This window comes from Theobroma umbraticum, unplaced genomic scaffold, assembly GCF_002168275.2.
Source record: "Theobroma umbraticum cultivar Fairchild unplaced genomic scaffold, ASM216827v3 scaffold_95.0, whole genome shotgun sequence".
NCBI classification, from domain to species: Eukaryota; Viridiplantae; Streptophyta; class Magnoliopsida; order Malvales; family Malvaceae; genus Theobroma; species Theobroma umbraticum.
In genome coordinates, this window is record NW_018397257.1 from 7,361,183 (window position 1) to 7,381,244 (window position 20,062).

General features: G+C 37.2%; 3 protein-coding genes and 1 non-coding gene across 4 annotated transcripts; 2 read left to right on the plus strand and 2 right to left on the minus strand.

The window, feature by feature from the left end:
• Nucleotides 1–1,163: 1,163 nt before the first annotated feature.
• On the plus strand, nt 1,164–11,479 carry LOC110411901 (serine/threonine-protein phosphatase BSL3). Its single transcript, XM_021422262.2, has 21 exons — nt 1,164–2,057; nt 3,413–3,473; nt 3,555–3,633; nt 3,755–3,834; nt 3,920–4,014; nt 4,150–4,249; nt 4,691–4,760; nt 5,192–5,293; nt 5,400–5,481; nt 6,141–6,320; nt 6,723–6,996; nt 7,095–7,335; nt 7,441–7,611; nt 8,687–8,925; nt 9,135–9,219; nt 9,324–9,422; nt 9,504–9,703; nt 9,795–9,870; nt 10,278–10,413; nt 10,510–10,649; nt 10,777–11,479. Exons 1-21 carry the CDS (start codon nt 1,580–1,582, stop codon nt 10,858–10,860), a joined length of 3,072 nt encoding a protein of 1,023 aa, XP_021277937.1. The 5' UTR covers nt 1,164–1,579; the 3' UTR covers nt 10,861–11,479.
• Nucleotides 11,480–11,738: 259 nt separating this feature from the next.
• On the plus strand, nt 11,739–11,812 carry TRNAI-UAU (transfer RNA isoleucine (anticodon UAU)). Its single transcript has one exon. It is a non-coding gene; the product is annotated as a tRNA-Ile (tRNA).
• Nucleotides 11,813–11,949: 137 nt separating this feature from the next.
• LOC110412215 (Chaperone DnaJ-domain superfamily protein) lies at nt 11,950–16,382 on the minus strand. Its single transcript, XM_021422731.2, has 9 exons — nt 16,206–16,382; nt 15,030–15,120; nt 14,879–14,939; nt 13,748–13,825; nt 13,267–13,340; nt 12,907–13,020; nt 12,705–12,812; nt 12,356–12,394; nt 11,950–12,231 (listed from the first exon to the last, which is right to left on the minus strand). The coding sequence occupies exons 1-9, from the start codon at nt 16,298–16,300 to the stop codon at nt 12,145–12,147; spliced, it is 747 nt and encodes a 248-aa protein (XP_021278406.2). The 5' UTR covers nt 16,301–16,382; the 3' UTR covers nt 11,950–12,144.
• Nucleotides 16,383–17,533: 1,151 nt separating this feature from the next.
• LOC149527450 (FAF-like protein (DUF3049)) lies at nt 17,534–19,696 on the minus strand. The gene is made up of 2 exons (XM_089782873.1): nt 19,556–19,696; nt 17,534–19,410 (listed from the first exon to the last, which is right to left on the minus strand). The coding sequence occupies exon 2, from the start codon at nt 19,369–19,371 to the stop codon at nt 17,767–17,769; it is 1,605 nt and encodes a 534-aa protein (XP_089638999.1). The 5' UTR covers nt 19,372–19,410; nt 19,556–19,696; the 3' UTR covers nt 17,534–17,766.
• Nucleotides 19,697–20,062: the final 366 nt, after the last annotated feature.

Sequence of the window (20,062 nt, forward strand, 5' to 3'; positions counted from 1 at the left end):
TTAATTTCTCTTAATTGCTTTGTTGAGTGTTAGTATGTGTTTGCTCTTTTTTTTTTTTTCCAGTTTATCTACTTTTTAAAAGTAGAAATCGATTCAAGTAAGATTTTGAGAAATTCTTAAAAGAAGTTTTTTTTAAAGAACAAAATCTAAAAAAAAAAATTTCCAAAAAAGCTTTAAAGAAGAACGTTCTCTTATTTTCTTTTAAAAATATGTCAATTTTTTGAAAAAAATTTTCTTTTTGTTCTAAAAATATCATCATTTATTAAAAATAATCTTGACATTACTCTTTCAAAAAATATCCTCTCAATCCTAACACACTAGCTTTTTATATTCTCAAAAATTTATTTTAAATAAAAAAAATAAAGTTATTTTTTTCATTGTGAATAAAAGAATTCATAATTAATAAAAAATTATTTATTAAATATCTTTCATAGTGATTTTAACCACAATAAAAACTTATATAAATTGTTTTATCAAATAACTTATTTGTAAAAAATTTAAAATTAAATTTATGAAACGGGTTTAATTTAATTTTAAAATTATTATTTTTTTATAAAAAATTTATAAGAAATTGTAAACTAAAAAAAAGGGAAACTATACAAGTTGCTTTTTAAAAGAGGCAGTGGAGATATTAGATAGTAAAATAAAATGTAATTTACAAAGAAGAGAAAAGAAAGGATTGCATATTTCAAAGGGGAAGTCATGTCAGGAACAAATTTTTCAATTTCATTATTGAAACTAATTACAAGCCAGTGTAATTTATTGCTTATAATACTAATAAATGGATGCTTAAAAAGTCATTGCCTTTAAGAATCTGTCCAATAAATAAATTCAACAACTTCAATACTCCTTATTCCCTTATTTTCATAGTGGACATCCCACTTCCACGTGTCGCTCTCTTACCCTTGCGCGTGACTAAATAGGTGTAGCATTGCGCGTCAATTTTTGAATTCCTCCTCAATAGGTGGCAAAAGGGCAAAACTCCTTGCAAATAGGAACCGGTAATCACCGTTAATATTTGAACCCTATTCCCCGTTCTCCGCCGTCACTCCCCTATCTAAGACGTCGCCAAATCCCTCCTTCCGTACATCCCTTTACCGGCTGCTCCCGGTCAAAAACGAAAGCAAATAAATGAAAACCAATTTTCGTTTTATAAGAAAATAAAGAGAGAGAGAGAGGCTACATTTCTAGAGAGAGAAAGTGAGAGATAATTTTTTTTTTAATTTTTCTCTTCCTTCTTGTTGTTGTTAAAAGGCTTTGAGATCGTCTCCGTTCCGTTTTTCTCCTTTCTAATTCCTCGACGGCCTCGAGGTTTATAGGGAGAGATAAAGGAAAAAAGGGCTTCGAAGCAGAAAAAGGAGGAAGAAAAACCGAAAAAGGAAATTTTTTTTTCAATCTTTTTCTCCCTCTCCTGGAAAAATAGATAAATTTTCCTGCAAAGTGTTGTCGAATTTTCTTACGAGGTGGTTAATTCACGATCTGAGCTAGGGTTTCGAAAATGTTGATAAGAGATGCGAATTTGCTTTGATTTTAGTTGGCCGATCTTGAACCTAGGGCTTAATTTTGTAACGTCAAAGAAATGGATGTGGATTCGTCGATGGTGCCAGAGACCGATCACGATCAGAATCACGGCGGAGCATCACAATCTCCAGCGCCGATGGAGAGGGAGCAACAGCAACAGCAACAGCAACAGCAACAACAGCAAAGCCAGCAACTAGAGAACCAGGCTTCGCCGCCGGGACCTGGTGGATCTCCGCCTCCTCCTGCGCAACAACAGGCGGCAGCAGCCGCAGCTACTGCTCAGGTACAGCCCCAAACTCCGGTGGTGGGGCCGAGGTGTGCGCCTACTTATTCGGTGGTGAATGCGATTATAGAGAAGAAAGAAGACGGGCCCGGCCCAAGGTGTGGGCATACCCTAACGGCTGTGGCAGCTGTGGGGGAAGAAGGGACGCCTGGGTATATTGGGCCCAGGTTGATTCTGTTTGGTGGTGCCACGGCACTTGAAGGGAATTCTGCTGCTTCTGGGACTCCATCGTCCGCCGGAAGCGCTGGCATCAGTAAGTTCTTCTTCGTTTCTTTCATTTTGATTAGATGTTTGTGTAAGAAACCCTTAAGAGTTAGCGTAATTTAAGTGATTTAAGATGCAAAGAATTTGGCTATGTATAATGGTGCATGTTATTAAAGCTATAGATGTTGGTATATGTGTCTGAGAATATTGAAAATTTTGAACCTTAGGGGATATAAGATGCATATTCTTTAGACCCAGCAATTGTTACTTCAAAGGTTTATATTTGGTGAGAAACCCTAGCTTAATGCCAGGCAAACTAATTTCGTTGTTCTTATTGCATTAAGGCATGTAATTGTCTTCTTTTCTTATTGGATTGGTGAAGAAACAACTACTCTAAAGAGTAAAGATGTTATTTCTTAATACAAAAAAATGAAAAGAAAATTTAAAGTGGTAAGGGGGTGCCAAAGCAAGTAGAAGGCTGATTTCTTATAGAAAAAATGATGAATTAATATAAGTGTCTTTTAGTTTTCTCTTTGTCAATGCCAAGTTAAATGAATTTCATCATTTCTGTAGCTTGGGTTTGTGGAAGTGGCAAATGAACTTTACAGTCACTGGGTTTTCTGCAATTCAAAATGAATTTTATTGTTTTTGTCTTGTAGAGTAGTAGAAGACTAGAAGTAAAGTGTAATCCCCTGCCTTCTTGAATCTTGTGGGAAGTTGATGTTTCAGTATTTATTTGGTGCTACTGCATTCAGTTGTTTATAGTTCTGGAGATTTGACACTCCCCTCCCTTCCTGCTTCCCTTCCTCCCAAAACCCCTCTGTGCCCCTAATCTCTCTAAAGAAAAGGTTTTGCTGGTAGAGATGGAAGTCAAATTAATACACAGCCAATTTTCTCCTTTCAAGATGATTTTGTGGGGCTAATTTGGACCCAATTTTTTTTAAACCTCTGCTAGTTTTAGTAAAGTTGAAACTACTCATATGATTGTTTTCAGCTTACGATTTAATTAAAGAACAATATGTGTATATTGTCCTACTCTTACAATTCATGATCCAAGCCTTTTTATTATATTGAAATACTCATGTTCTGGTGGCATTTGCTAGGGTAGCACCTTGCATGTTTTGGAGTCCAACTACATCAGGTTTTATGTTTTTTTCCCTGTGTTTTTGTTTATGGTGTAAAACTTAATGATGTTTGATGGTTTCAAGTACTACTGCATAACTATGACCATGTTTGGCGTTATACTAATTCAGGGCCATCTACAATTTGTTTGTATTTTATGTCTGGTTGTTATTGCCTCTTTCACTTGTTTCCTTTAATAAATTAATTCTTCAGAGATTTCTCTGTTTTTTTTTTGGATGATGTTCATGCTTAAAGCTTATTTTTGTTTCAATTGAATTGCAGGACTAGCAGGTGCCACTGCTGATGTGCACTGTTATGATGTGTTAACTAATAAATGGTCGAGGTAAGCCAAGGAATAAGGGTTCATTACTGCTGTTTTACCTTGCTAAATTCCTCTTAGCTTGTCATGTAATTAATTTCACAGGATCTCACCCTTTGGAGAGCCACCTACACCAAGGGCTGCACATGTGGCAACTGCTGTGGGAACTATGGTAGTTATTCAGGTTAGGACAACAATGCAGTATTTTATACATATGTTTTTTTCTGGTTACCATGTCATTTTTAGTTGAACTTTTTTCCTCTGCAATAAGGAATTCCTCATCTGAAGCTTTGATTTCAACTCAGGGTGGAATTGGTCCGGCTGGTTTGTCTGCCGAGGACCTTCATGTTCTTGACCTCACACAGCAACGACCACGGTGGCATAGGTTCGTCCTTGAAGTATGAATGCGTATGTACCTTATTTATGGTGTTAAGTTTGATCTACTGATATGAATGTTAATTGTTCTTCAGGGTTGTTGTTCAAGGCCCTGGGCCAGGGCCACGCTATGGACATGTGATGGCTTTGGTGGGGCAAAGGTATCTCATGGCGATTGGTGGAAATGATGGTAAGTAATTTGTTATTCTGTTTTTATTGTATGCATTCTTTGAAGATTATCATGAAATTTTCTTTATATTTTTTATTTACATGTATGCTGAGATAATCTAATGAATTCTTTGCTGAAAATTTGATGCATTTGTAGGGAAGCGACCTTTGGCTGATGTGTGGGCCCTAGACACTGCTGCCAAGCCTTATGAATGGCGTAAATTGGAACCAGAAGGGGAAGGTCCACCTCCATGCATGTAATCTCTCTCTCTCTCACATGCACACACACACACGCGCGCTCATGCGCGCACGTGTTCTTGTGCCAACACAATCTTAGATTATATGGTTTAGGGCTATATGTTGCATTATGTTGGTCTATTTTTATAGTGTTGGATTTCTTAGAAGGAGCAGTATGCAAGATATGAACAAAAAAGTTAGTCACTTCCATTATAGCATATTTATTGCTATCTTACCTGCATGTGGTTGGACATGATAAATTGATGATTATTGATGTAACTTTACCTATTTCTTCCTTCATAGGATGTTTTAACATAGGATGTTAAAGCTCAGAGCCTGTGGTCTCTGAAATGATCTTAAGCTTGCATCCTATTGGATTGTTGTTGTTTATTTTTAGTTATTTGATAATTTATCCAGGTGATTTTATGCTATTTCCTCATTGACAATTTCTGTTTAACCAGGTATGCTACTGCAAGTGCACGCTCAGATGGTCTTCTTCTACTTTGTGGAGGGAGGGATGCAAACAGTGTGGTGAGTTGAGAAGTCTGCATTCTGTGGGGTCTAGACTTAGTAAATGGATGGCATAAGAATTTCTTTTATGAAGAGTATGGCATAAGATTTGATAAGCTATGGTATTATCTTGTCACTTGTTACTGCTTTAGGGCAGGCTTTTCTTATTCAGTTAGGGTAAATCTTAAATACATCTGAATAAATATTGACACAGATCTGAATATACAGTATCTTTGTAGAGAGGGAGGGAGAGGCATTCTAATAAAAACTGAAGAATCAGGAAATAATAGCAATGAAGATATTTTAAAAGATTGAGCTTAGATGCATGTGAAATGGTATCATAGTTTTTTGTCATTTTTGTTCTTTTGAAATGTTTCTATCCCTTTATACCTTTAGATTTGGTCAACCTGTTCTCTCTTCATGGTTTATTCTTTCTGTGATTCTTTTTTCAGCCATTGGCAAGTGCATATGGACTTGCAAAACACAGGGATGGTCGGTGGGAATGGGCAATTGCTCCGGGTGTCTCACCATCTCCAAGATATCAACATGCAGCAGTGAGTATTGTTTTTCTTCCTTTCCTTTTCTTTTTTTGCTGTAATTTAGTTAACTACATGACATCTTTTAGTTAGATGAATCACATGTACATAAATATGTTTCTAGGTCTTTGTCAATGCAAGGCTCCATGTTTCTGGTGGGGCACTTGGCGGTGGACGCATGGTTGAAGACTCATCAAGTGTTGCAGGTATTTTTTTTCTTTGTTTTGTAGTCTCTTGACTTCTTGACTATGTGATGTGCCTGCTGGTGCTTTTACTCATTTACGCAAGTGTGGGTTTGTAAAATCTTAAAAGTTCAAAAGCACTTTTTCAGGTTAAATCTGTTATAGATTTCCCCCAATGTAAACATATATTTGGTTGCTCTTCCCTGAGCTGCTGGAAAGGATGCCATGGTAGTGTAGAAAGTAGCGAACAACTTTCTAAGCTCTTAAAGCTGTCCACCCTTTCTCCCATCTCAATATTCTCCAATCATGTAAATTGAAGTTTTCCTGCTGATTCCTTTTGTTCTCTGTCTCCCACCTTCTTGTGTGAGAAATTATATATGAGTTCATTAACATCTGCCATCCTCTAACTAACAGACCAACATTATTATTGCTGTTTGATATTTTAATAATCTTTATCAGAAAGTTGTAAGACTTAATATTTACTTGAAGGTTTTGTTACATCAATTGCAGGCACTATTAAATTTATGTCAAAAAGCAGGAATTATTCAATGTCTTATTTTATTGTTAACATAGGATTACGTTAACTGATAGTATTGTTATGTCGAGCATTCAGCAATTTATTGTCAAAGGAAACGCCATCTCCCGAAATCTATTAGTTCCTAACTTTTTCTTCTTGTTGATAGTGTTGGATACTGCTGCGGGAGTTTGGTGTGATACAAAATCTGTTGTTACTAGTCCAAGGACTGGCCGGTACAGTGCTGATGCTGCTGGTGGAGATGCTTCAGTGGAGTTGACAAGGCGTTGCAGACATGCTGCTGCAGCTGTTGGTGACTTAATATTTATTTATGGTGGTTTGCGTGGTGGTAAGATAGCCTTTTATTCTACAATCTGTTTATCCCATTCTTTTCTAGTCCTAGCATGAAGTTATCAGTTATCAATTAGATTCATTATGCCATTATATTATAATGCATTATTACAGTTTCACTTCATATCTGAATTGTATGGTTAATCTAGAATGACAGGTCAGCCAAAGGCTTTCATTCTTAATGGAATATGGTTTGAGGAATAAAGATGTTTTTCCCTATACGTAACTTAATCTTTAATTTCGTCAATTACTATTTGTAAGGTGTGATACTTAGTTGATGCATTTTGGGATTCACATCTAGTCCTTTAAGTTGCTATCTTTGGTGCTGAGTGCTAGCCGATATGATAATTAATTTGTGATAATTTAAGTAGGGCAGTAATGGGTTGTATTTATGCTATAGGAGTGTTGCTTGATGACCTGCTTGTTGCGGAAGACCTGGCTGCTGCTGAGACAACAACAGCAGCTTCACATGCTGCAGCTGCAGCTGCTGCTTCTAATGTGCATGCAGGGCGGTTGCCTGGGAGGTATGGATTTGTTGATGAAAGAACAAGGCAAACAATGCCTGAAGCAGTTCCTGATGGTTCAGTTGTGCTGGGAAATCCAGTTGCTCCCCCTGTAAATGGGGACATGTATACTGACATAAGCACTGAGAATGCCATGCTTCAAGGATCCCGGTAATCTACATACTGTATTTTTCTTGTTTTATCGATGTTGAATGGTTGAGCTTTCTCAATTAATCCAAGGAGCTGCTAAAATGTGGTTCATCATGCAGGAGGATGAGCAAAGGTGTTGAGTATTTGGTTGAAGCATCAGCTGCAGAAGCGGAGGCTATTAGTGCCACACTGGCTGCGGCCAAGGCACGGCAAGTTAATGGAGAAGTTGAACTTCCTGATAGGGATCGTGGGGCAGAGGCTACACCTAGTGGAAAGCAGATGTCTACCTTGATCAAGATGCCTGATTCTGCTGGGTCAAATAGTGTTGCTCCAGCTGGAGTTCGGCTTCATCATAGAGCTGTGAGTATCAGAAAATTTGAACTACATGATCATCGTCTCAAGTCAATATTGGCAGTACCTGATTATCTATAGCTTTGTGTCTTTTATTTACTTTTATGCGGACAGGTTGTTGTAGCTGCAGAGACTGGTGGAGCTCTAGGTGGAATGGTCAGACAGCTTTCAATTGACCAATTTGAAAATGAAGGTAGGCGGGTTAGCTATGGAACTCCAGAGAGTGCAACTGCAGCAAGGAAACTATTAGATAGGCAGATGTCAATCAATAGTGTTCCAAAAAAGGTACTGGTAGCCTTACTTTTGTGCATCATAAAGCAGTATCCCTTTGTTGTGGGGCAATTGGTGAATGTGTCTCTAAGTGAAAGGAAGAGTTGAATGGTATAGCAGGATATGCATGGCTGATGTAAACGCCGAATTCTATAACTTAAGAATGATTTCTTTCTATTTGAATGGTTTGTGAAGACGGTTTACTTTATGGAGTAAGAGATTGTTATGGCATTATCTTTATTGCAATGAATATTGAGTTTAGTTTGAGATGATCAGAATTAAGATGAATCTTTTTTATTTTTATAGATATGGTACTCCATACATTTAGGACAAGAGTATTTATTTTTGAACTCTCAAATGATGATGACAGGTTTCTCGCTTCTTTTTATCCTAATGGCACACATTTAATATCCTCAAATATGTTCTGTATTGTGCCTAAGGTGGTTATTTCCCTAGATGCAACTTGGAAAGCGATAAGAGTGACGATGTGTTTGGATTTACTTGCACATTTATATATCTTAAAGCAGTGAAATAAATCTCCTTTGACTTTGAAATAAATCGTAGCTTAAATTCATGGTATAAAAGGAAAGGTAAAAAAAAGCTTGAAAAGCTACAAATTGTGTCGTTTGTAATTTATGAGAACGCCAGATTTCATTACTGTCCTTTTGATGCATTATAAGATCTTGTCATTGCTTTGCAATCTTTAGCCATGCACACCAGCATTAAAGAATAAAAATAAGTTAATTATTGATTTTCTGATATATTGCTTCTGTTATTAGTTCTCCAGAGCTTGGAGAGAATTCATTCTTGAGATTTCTCTTGTTCTATTGCATTACTAGACATAGAAATCCATAACCTTTTTTCTTGAATATGCCAGTTTAATATTAATGTGGTTGTAATTATTTTTACACATTGAACCCTGGATTTGTTTTTCAATTGGTTATTGAGATACTGCTGCATGTTATAGCTGATAGAAGTTTCTCTTAAGAATTGGATTAATCTTGCATCGGTGCTTCTGTTATATCTTCCCAAATGCTTTGAAAAGATTCATTTTAAATTATAATGGAGTGTCTATATATTACTTTGCCAGGTCATTGCGCATCTTTTGAAGCCTCGTGGTTGGAAGCCTCCAGTTCGCCGACAGTTTTTCTTAGATTGCAATGAAATAGCAGATCTTTGTGACAGTGCTGAACGAATATTTTCAACTGAACCCAGTGTTTTACAGCTGAAGGCACCTATAAAGATTTTCGGTGATCTCCATGGACAATTTGGGGATCTTATGCGCCTTTTTGATGAATATGGTGCACCTTCAACAGCTGGGGACATTGCGTAAGTGTTCTGATAAAAAAAACTTCTGGTCTCAAGGCTTTTTGCTGGTGATTTGTCAACATGGCTAAGGGTTTCATCTGACATTTCTCTATATCTATAAATACTGTTGTCTGCTTAGTGTAATCTGCATATGCTGCGTTGCATCTCATTGGAGTTTACGCTTGGACATTTTATCTACTTGATAGTAATTTTGTATTAATTACAATCAGGTATATCGATTATCTCTTCTTAGGAGATTATGTGGACCGGGGCCAACACAGCTTAGAGACCATTACTCTTCTACTTGCTTTGAAGGTAAATTTGATTTTGGTGCTACAATAATCTTCCCATGCTCACTTTTACTTCCTATTAAAGTTGTGATGAGCCAAGACTTTTTCATATTTCTGTTGAAATTGCAGGTCGAGTATCCCAGTAATGTACATTTAATTCGAGGGAATCATGAAGCTGCGGATATCAATGCACTTTTTGGCTTTCGTATAGAGTGTATTGAGCGCATGGTATTGTTTCGTATGTGTTAGAAAATGTTTTGCATTCTTTGTATAACGTTTTAGCCACAAATCTGATGGCTTGTGTAACAGGGTGAGAGAGATGGAATATGGGCATGGCATCGCATAAACCGTTTATTCAATTGGCTTCCTCTGGCAGCTCTAATTGAAAAGAAAATCATTTGTATGCATGGTGGTATTGGTCGGTCAATAAATCATGTGGAACAGATTGAGAATCTACAGCGTCCAATTACAATGGAAGCAGGCTCGATTGTTCTTATGGATTTATTATGGTTAGAGTGTGTTACTATTTTATTTTGGTCCTGAAATATAAGAGCATTCCTTTCATTTGGCGATGACATTTTATTGCAATTTCTTCCTTAGGTCTGATCCAACAGAAAATGATAGTGTGGAAGGATTGCGACCAAATGCTAGAGGTCCAGGGTTGGTTACTTTTGGGGTGAGTTTGCTACTTTGAAAACTTTTGTTAAACTTTAGCATTTAAAGTCTTTATAGCTGCATGTTGCATTGATTTCAACACTTGAGATGAAGTTCTTACATGGTCACATGGTGCTTTGTGAAGTAATTTCACTGCCAATTATGGCTGGCTGGCTTGTTGATCTCCTTGTTGCATTCACGAAACTGTTTCTGTCCTTTTCCTCCCTGGTTTTATATTGTATGATGCCATGTGTAACAAACTGTTGAAAGTAAAATTTTTTTACTTAAGACACTTGTTTAAGTTGCTTCTGTGTTTCTTTTTCCCCTTTGCTTGTGCAGGTCTATCTGTGAGAAAAACTTTATCTTTGTTCATTACTTGAATATTGATTTTGGATGTTATGCTCATGTAAATGGTTTTTCCTGTTGCAGCCTGATCGTGTTATGGAATTCTGCAATAATAATGATCTTCAGTTGATTGTTCGTGCTCATGAGTGTGTGATGGATGGCTTTGAACGCTTTGCCCAGGGACATTTAATCACCCTTTTCTCAGCCACCAATTATTGCGGTGTGTCCTTGACCCATGCTTTCATATACTGGGTACAATCTGTCAAGTCCACAGACAATTTAGTCCTTAAGTTCTGATTCATGCTTGTTGTTTCAGGTACCGCTAATAATGCTGGTGCAATCTTAGTTTTGGGTAGAGATCTCGTGGTGGTTCCGAAACTCATTCATCCTTTACCCCCAGCAATGTCATCACCGGAAGCATCACCGGAACGTCATATAGAGGATACATGGATGCAGGTGCTGCCCCTTTCTCTTTGGTAGCAGTAATAATATTTTTTGTTTATTTCTGTAGGCTTTTATTGTGTACGTGCATTGCTTTTTATATTCATATTGTTAATATTTATATATATATTTGTGTGGTCAGGAGCTGAATGCTAACAGACCTCCAACACCTACTAGAGGTCGTCCTCAAGTAACAAATGATCGGGGCTCTCTTGCTTGGATATAGTAGATCCCTCCAATTGTTTCCATGATACTCATTTGGGCTCATGCTACCACCTGGGGATTCTGGTGTTCTGTATAGAGCATGATGCCATATACAGGCATTTTCCGAACTGGTAGTCTCTCCTGTTAAGAGTTTGAAGGCTTTATGACATTTTTGGTTTTTCGCCGGTTTTGAGCATACGGTAGGCCTTGAGATAATGCAAGATGCAAGTGTTCGGAAAGCAGATTGCAGGCGGGATTAGGTTGACAATGATAATGTGGTGAAAGTTGCAATCTGGGGTTGACCCCCTGTAAATGGAGCCACAGGCAGAGGCAGGTAGAAGTGCAGATGGGGTGGTTTTATTAAGAAAGGGGTTGGTAGTGTGGGGAGTATTTTTCACATTTTAGTCTTTTGTTTTTTTTTTTTTCTTTTTAAATTTTTATATATTTTTTATTCCTCGTTGTAGGTCTTCTAATATTTTTCCCACCTTTTGAGGTCCGTGCTTCCTTTATATGTGATGATGATGAGAGATATAACATTAAAAATCTTGTATCATAGAGGTGTTGATTGGTGTAATTCTCAATTCTGCTCTGTACAATGTAACGTTTGTGTGAAGATAAGAACACTGTTGTCCAACATCAAATTCTTAGAATTTTGGGTCATAAAATTTAGATATTTATGCTTCCACCATCAATAAACACAGTATGTGCAAGTGGAACCTTTCCTTCCCTTTCCTTTCAAATAAAGCAAAAGGTAATAACACGATACCACCGAAATTACTCCATAAATAAATCTGCTTATTGTGTTTCTCTTTTTTAATTGAGAGATGGGAGATTCGAATTTTACTTTTTAAGTAAAGGGTTTATTAGTTTGTTTTGCTAAAAAAGCCTATACTAGACTAGGGTCCCGTAGCTCAGTTGGTTAGAGCGTTGGTCTTATGAGCCGAAGGTCGCGAGTTCGAGCCTCGCCGGGACCATTATCTTTTTTAATTATTAAACAAATAAAATGAAAAATCATTATATAAACGATAGTATGTTTTGCCCTGCATAGTTAAAAATAACAATAAGCGCAAAGGATAATAGGAGGATTGATAACTGGCGAAGGAAAAGGGGATGAAAAACAAAATGGTAAGCTTTTATAAGAAAATAACAAAAAAGAAAAGTTTTCCTGCATGTATTTTTCTTTTACAATAATAATAATAATAATAATAATAAGCCTCTTCAGATACATGGGTTCATACAAGCTTCAGCTCAACCTACATTCTCAAGTCCTTCACTGCAGGAACAGTTGTCCTGGCTACCACAGCAGTTAACCCCGCTTTACAGGCCTTTGAACATATGATTTGTTGGGATCCTCTGTTTTGAGTTTGGGGGGGCGAAGTTCTCCTTTCTTAGACTGCAATTATGCAAAATTATAGAACAGTCGTCAGTCTTTAATGCTAAGTCTCCTTTGCTTTCATTACCTTTATGACTCCATCGTTGCTCACCCAAAATCAAAGCACAACTTCAATATAACTCACCTTTTTCCCTGACTTCATGAAATCCCTCCAACTTGAAACCTGGTGAGCAAAGAAAAAGGGAAATCAAAACAAAGCCTAGTTATTGTACAAAAAGACAAAAATCTGTGTAATGGAATTATTTTCTGAAATAATCAACACGGTATGATGGTAAGTTCGTAAACATACATCACAACTAGTAAGGATTCCATTAAACCTAGAAAGGAATGATAAATTAACTGTTTAACCATCCAAGAACCATAGAGTAATTCTACATCACAACTTGACTTTTCTTCCCCCTCCTGCTTTATTTCAGGATGAACTGTCTAAAGTGTCAGCTAAGGATGTCAATGAAAAAAAAAGGAAAACATACTCGCTGCTCCCTTGTTCCTTCCCACTGCTCCTCATGTTCGCGCTTCCTTTTCCACATCTCCTTTTGCTCTTCTTCATCCTTCTTTAGACGCCCTTCCTCTTCAGATATCTAAATAACATAAAAGTGGTGATTAGCTCTGATGGTAGGAAGCTTTAAACAAGAACAGCTACGAAAGCAAGGATATTGACAGAATCCAGCATACCCTCATTGCCATTTTTCTCCGCCGCCATTCCTGCTCTGTTAATAATTCTCGAACCTTCAACTTCAACTCCTGCTGGAACTCCTCTGATTGTTCGTATTGTTGCTCAGATTTCCCCTGGAAATAAACAGACGAGCTTATTCTCTTGGCATAAAAATCTAGACGCATTGGACGGAAAAGGTCAGCAACAAAAATTCAATTCCATTAAAAAGCAACATCAGACAGAAAAGCCAAGAAGAAATTCCATCATGGGCTCACAGCTATTATTTCTTCACAAATAAAAATTATGATCAATAAAGACTGCACATTGCAGACCAATCAATCAATATGAAATGCATGCAAGAAAATAAATTAAGGACATACCTCATCAACTAATAACTTTAACTTAGAAGCTGTGTCTTTCTTTAACTGCTTCTTCCTCTTTGCTCTAAGTTCTTCTGCACATTGCATCAGATGAAATGTGACAACTTTTTTATTTGTTACCAGCAGTTTCGATTTCATTTTGTTTTGTTTTTTCAAGTAACAAAGGAAAAAAAAAGCTCAATTCAAAAGACCAAATGGAACAGATATATGCTATGATAGCATATACCAAGCAATAATCATTCTCATTTTACAAAATTGAAAAGTTCACTAGTTATTTATCATACTAACTACATGAAACATAAAAGCAAAAGTTAACAAAAGAAAAGTGAAAACTAAATCTATCATTAAGACTCTGCTTCAATTACACGGCACCAGCAATAAGATACCAAACAAGTTTTTCTGATTTTCAAGATAGTTTTGAGTGAGAAGCAGCTGTGCTATGGAACAGGGAAGCCCTCCTCAAAAAGAATTTAAGCACTACCTTTTGCAGCAGTTACTTGGCTTAGGATATAATCCCTTTCTTGTTGATCAAGCAATTGTTGTTGGGCTTTTGCTAATGCTGTTCACAGTAAAAAACCCAGTGTAGGTAATACAATCTAATATAACATTTATAATATTTCTAAAAAAATATGTGCATCACATGAAATGACCAATACAAATTATCACTAATAATTCTTCATTCGTACCATGGATAAACAGAACATAGAGGTGTACATAACATGATGACAGGATGAAGATGCAAGATGCGGCATCCTAACATCTTATGTGAAAGTAGCGGCACAAAGCCAAAATTAATCTTACTGCATCTTTTGATTTACTAGGGCTATTAGGGCCAAATAGAGAGCATAATTCTAAATTCATTAACTTGTTTTATCTTGTTAATTTTTGTATTCAGCATCAGCACATCATATAATCTTCTATTTTTGGCCTGAATCATAATCATCTTCCAATGCTTTTAACTTTCATCTCAAGTTTCATATTGTTTTGAACAAGCAACCCAATGCGTAGTTCAACTCCATGATCCTAGAAAGCAACTCAAATGAATTCAGAATTTGTCAAGATTGACTTGCATGCTTGAAGTTGCTTCAGAAAATCCAAATAGGAAGGTCTTCAAGGAGGGAGTGAACATTCAAAAGAGTAAATGCAGTCAGAAAACCATAGCTTTATAATCAGCAGAAGCCCTAAATGTTGGAACAAAATATCTCCCTCAAGAATCAGCAATTCGGAATGTAAAGAAGTTGAATTTTATTTCCTATGCAACCTTGGCTCCTTTCTGAAAATCAATAAAGCTTCAATGTGCTTCCATTAACAAAATTGAAATGTTGTCTGTCTATGCTTTTTTGGTCAGAAGGTGGTTGCGGGGGCCTGGTGTGTGTGTATGTGTCTGTTTATGGGGGACGGGGGGAGGGAGGGAGGGAGGGAAGCATATCCATAATTCATTTTTGCAAAAATATTTGTCACAAAGCACCACAAATGTGGGAACAGAAAAGAATCAAAGTAAATAAAAGTGATAAATTAATAAATGATAATGTTCTATTTAAAAGTTTATCTGATAGGGCTTTCCAAATACGAGAAAGAGCACCAAATAAGACAAATATTATAACCTACTTACCTCCAAAAGCCTCTTTTGCTTGTGGATGCTTGCATTTGTCAGGGTGGACCATTAATGATAACTACAAATGTTTAGCAGGGAATAAATCAATAAATAACCAAGTAAAAAATTATCAATGGCTGCGGAAACAGTCAAGGAAAAATTAGAATACCTTACGATACTGCTTTTTGACATCTTCTGGAGATGAATCAAATGCTAGGTTCAGAAACTCAAATGGATTTAACTTGAAGCATGAAAGAATCCTACAATTTTCAGAAAACAGTTTAAATGTGCCAATAGTTATTAAGAGAGAACAGAAGAAAGGAGCTCATCAATGATAAACCAAAGTTGCTTTTCAAAAAAAAAGAATGATAAACCAAAGTAATTAACTGCTTGATAGAAGAAAAGCATAACAATCAGAAGAAACATACAACAAAAGGTAATGCATCATGAATGGTAAGATCAAAGATCATCTATAAATGATCGTGAAGTAGCTTCCTTACTTAGGCCCACATCACTTTGGTATTGAACCAAGGATCTGAAAGAGTAAAGGTCTCTCAAGCATTAAGATGATTGTTTCAAATTAATTGGGCCCTTAGGGAATGTCATAAAGTACAGGTCATGAAATTACACAAAATCTGAGTCAGAGTATGGGGCATGACCCACCACACAGAACAAAAGACTTTGGCAAAACTGAAAGTATTTGTAGGCACATATCCAACATGCATACCTATACCTAAGCAATAAGGAAAGGACTACACATAAGCAGCTTTCTCATTTTAAGTCTATTCCTATCTAGCAGGGTAAATAGTAGTCAATAGTACCCAAAAGCCCTTAAACTTCTCACGCTGATTCGACTAATAGAGTACTGGTTATACCTATATTGAAGGTGTCCATGCCACTCCCTTAGAAAATACTGCATTTAGGGCTTTCACCAACTTTAATAGCAATACTTAACCATAATCTTGAAAAGTTCATCTATATCAAGTTCTAATGTAAAAAAGTGTAATTTAGAATTCCAAAACAGACCAAATACACAGATTACCCATCAAACTTATATGGAAAAATATTGCGCTACGAAATTTATACAAACATTTCTTTACTAAGCATATTGTTATATCTATAAATACCAAATTTAAAAGTTACCCAATTAAGCCAATTGATAGAACATGCCATTTGAGCTCAAATTTTACCAAAAGAAAGCAACTGTACAAATAAAACAAATATATTAAAAATTCAAACTTTTCCCAATTCATATTTGATAAAATTATCAAAGAATAAACCCTAATAGCTGAGACCCGTCAAACCAAAATCACCATAATAATTCCAAAAAGAAAAACAGAGAAACCTGATGACTTCATTGTCTCGTTCAACTTCGCTGACTTCGGCGAAGAACTCTTTGAGAAGCAAATCCTCATCGACGCTTGCGTTGCTCTCTCCCATCGCTGGATTTTTTTGCTTAATTACCACTCTCACTGATTCTCTTTTTGATGGCTAATGCGCAGGCCTGCCTTCGCTTTTGCCTTGCGAGAGCCGGGGAGAAGCAATAGAAATCGGGCCGGCCGGCGCAGACCATAGATTCGGGCCATGGGTCCATTGTGGTTCAACCAAAAGCCTCAGAAAAGTGGAATTACTAGTCCACGTTTCAAGCTCAGAACACTTTTATTTTATTGGTGTATTTTTTTTAAAAAGAGCAATTTATTTATGTTGTTTATTATTTTTGAAGAAAGCAAATTTTTTTTAAAATACAATTAATTTTTGTACCAATAAAGTTTTAACCTTTATTATGAAGAGTAATCCAGTTGTAACAATCATGGGAGTTTTCTTATGCAAACTCATAATATAATATATTTTTATTTATTTCGATTTTAACCCCCAACTTATGGTGACAATATAACCATGTTTTTTTCTATTAGTAATTCTTTTTTTTAATTCTATGAAACAGTTTTAACTATTTTATTACATGGAGGTTATTCTTAATTAAAAACAAATTCCATACATAATAAATTACAAATCAGTTTATAGGGAACTTTGGGTTAAAACAATTCATAATTTAGTCATTGATAGATAAGAAAATTGATGATAATAGCAATTAAATGTCTTAGCTGAATTTGGGTAGTGAGAAACAAAACAATGAAGCATTAATAGTTGGGCTGAAATGTTGGCAACATCAATGAGGCCCATGAGCAATGGGCAAAAGGGTTGAAATCATGTGAAAAGTGGGAAAACGAAGTAAAGCAGAGTGAGGGTTGATCTTTCCATATTCTGAGACCCCACTCAAAGAAAGTTTTTGTACGAAATAAATAGTAATATTCCAAAAATTCTTGTTTGAAATATAAAATTATTTAATTTAATGAAATGCTATAATAAAGTAGAAATATCCATCACAGTCATAACCTTAACCGGAACAGAAAAGGAACAAGGCGTATCAATTTGCCGATGATTATGTTCCCAAAATGAAAAGCATGTTAGGCCAGACAGGACCCATGCCGAAACCCCATTGGCTCAAGAATTTTGCCAAAAGCAAGAAAGCAAAGACAGACGAGACAGTCCACCAAGTCAAAAGATGATTGATGTGCTTAAATTAAAGATTTTGTTTCGCATAGGCACAGAATCATAGCAACTCACTGCTACCATTTTATATATGAAAACACTGTTGAAGTCTTCTGTCCTTCATTATCCCAAAAGTATTCTCTCCCTTTTCTTCATCTTTTTATTAAAATTTGACTACACAATCACCCTCAAGGAGTGGAGGTGGAAAAACTAGCTAGGAGGGAGAGAAAAAAAACACAAGAAGAAGAAAGAAGATAGGGTAGTAGTAAGTAATAACAATAATTATAGGCACAATTTTGGATTAAGACATGGAATTTTGATGTGTGGGGGGGTTGGGTTGGGTTGGGCATTGATCATCAGGAAGTGGCAATGCAATAGGGCTCCCAGAAGAGAAGAGACCTCCTAGCTTCCTTGCAACCCTTTAACAAAGGAACAAAGTAATCACCTTTGTTCCCTCTCAACACTAGCAATTGTTGTTGTTCATTAGCCAATAGATTCTTGGACAGAATAAGCTGCTGGTTACTGTTGTCCTCCAGTGGAAATGTTGACTGTTGACCAAGTGGGTTAAGAACTGCTGCCTTTGACATGGGCTGATTGGGCTTCCAGTAGCACTCATAAGCGTTGAATGATGTAGCTGCTGCGGTTGACGGTGGTGATGGTATCAGCCTACGCACCCGCGGCCGCGGGGGCAGTGACTGTGCTAGTGGTGGGGCGGTTGGCTCAACGACCTTCTCCTCCCTTTCCTCTCCAAATTTAACTATTTCATCGAAATTTTTAGGCCATGTTGGGTTCCTATTTGCTAACCATATGGGCTTGTTCATCATTACAGCTAACCTATGCACATTCATTGCTCCACTTGAAAGTTTAGGAGCCTGCTCAATCACATAACAGCTATCTTCTACTCCCTCAATTTCATTCTCACTAATTTCCTCTTCTTCTTCTTCATCTATTTCACTTTCTTGCTCTTCTTCTCCAAAGCTTTCAAACTCTTCTTCTAGCTCTTCCACTTCCTTTACTTCTTCTTCTTCTTCGACATTCATTACTTCATTAACCATGGACTCTGCTTCACTAGGAATGGTATTGGCAAAAGTAAGAACGAGGCGACCGTCCTGGCGTTGAGCAAGAAAGTTGTTCTGTGAAGGCACAGAAACAGCTTCAAGAACCAATCTGCCATTATCACGATGAGTCTTCATGCGGACAGATGCTCCATCTTTGCGAGAAAGAGAAGGAATTGGTGGAGGAAATGATCGGTGTGGCGATTTCTTGCCAACATCGCAGTTATATTTCACAATTCTTGGTTCTTCACCATCAAAAGAATTCAGCTGTGCCTCTCTCTCCTGCTTTTGCTGTTGGAGTTCTTGATCTTCTTCTTTATCTTCCTCCATGTCACCAGTTTCTGATGGAGGGTATGAAGAGAACCCATCTGAACCAGTCTCGGAACCAAGGCTCTCAGTGCAAATTTCGAGGCTTTTCTCGCTTAAAGAACTAGCTGATCTTTTCACAAGAGGGTGAATATAAGGAGGGGGAAGTGACTTTGAAGGGTCTTCCTGAGCCTTCTCTGATATGATTGAGGTCCATATATCGAACAGGCCGGGCTTTTCAAGCTCCTTCTTGTTCTTCTCTTGTTGAATCGAAGTCCAGATGTCGAATTGACCTCGTGCTTCAGTGTCCTTCCTTTCTTCAAAATCCTCTTCCCCTTCTTCAGAGGACGAGTCTATGATGGAAACAGGGAATTCCTCGGAGGATGCAATCTTTTTCAGGGGAGAGAATCCATGTTGAGTAAGCCATTTCTTGGAGGACATATCAGCTGAGAGAGTTCTTCTAAGTGAGGCAGCTCTGGATGGTCTGTCGGTATCGGATCCCAGAATGGATACTATACCTTGCTTCTTGGTGACCATGGCCTCCTCAGTGATGTTCAAAGCTGAAGATAAGCGGAGGCTCTTGCTAAGTGGAGCGGACATCTCCAACCACTAGGCAGATTGTACTAAATATGTGTTTATCTGCATAGAGCGGAAAAACCAAACAATGAGAAAAGTCTTGAAACACAAACGAACAAAAAGGGATTAAAAGATGGCTGTACGACAAACAGCAAGTTACTAAGAGACATGCAAGAAATTAAAATTGAAGTTGAAATAGAATGATTACCTCAAGAGAAAAGCAACAGCATCCAACAGAGGTCTGCAAAGAGACCGCTGGGGAGTGCTTTGCTTTGCTTGCTGTGAGGGAAATAATAGAGGAAATAGGATGAGCGAGGATGATGGTTTGAGAGAGGGGGAAGTGGGTGTGGCTTGATGGCAATGGGAGGAAGGGAATGTGGGGGTATTTGTAGTTGTAGGAGGCCACAAAAGGCTTTGGAACCGTGTCCAATGGGACCCGCCTACGCCACCATGAAAAGACTCCTCCATTGGTTTCCAGTTTTTCCCTTATCAGAAAAAGTTGGTGATTAAAGAAAACCAAAACAACAAAAAAAAAAGAGGTCGACTCTAGAGAGGGAGGCCTCATTTTGCGTCACATGCTCTCCCTCCCGGGAATCTATTTCAACTCCTGGCAAACTAAGGCTTATGATATTCAACCCGAAATATCTAATACTATTACTCCAATTCTAGGAGAAATCACGAGCTAAACAACGCAGAACACTAATCATGATTAATT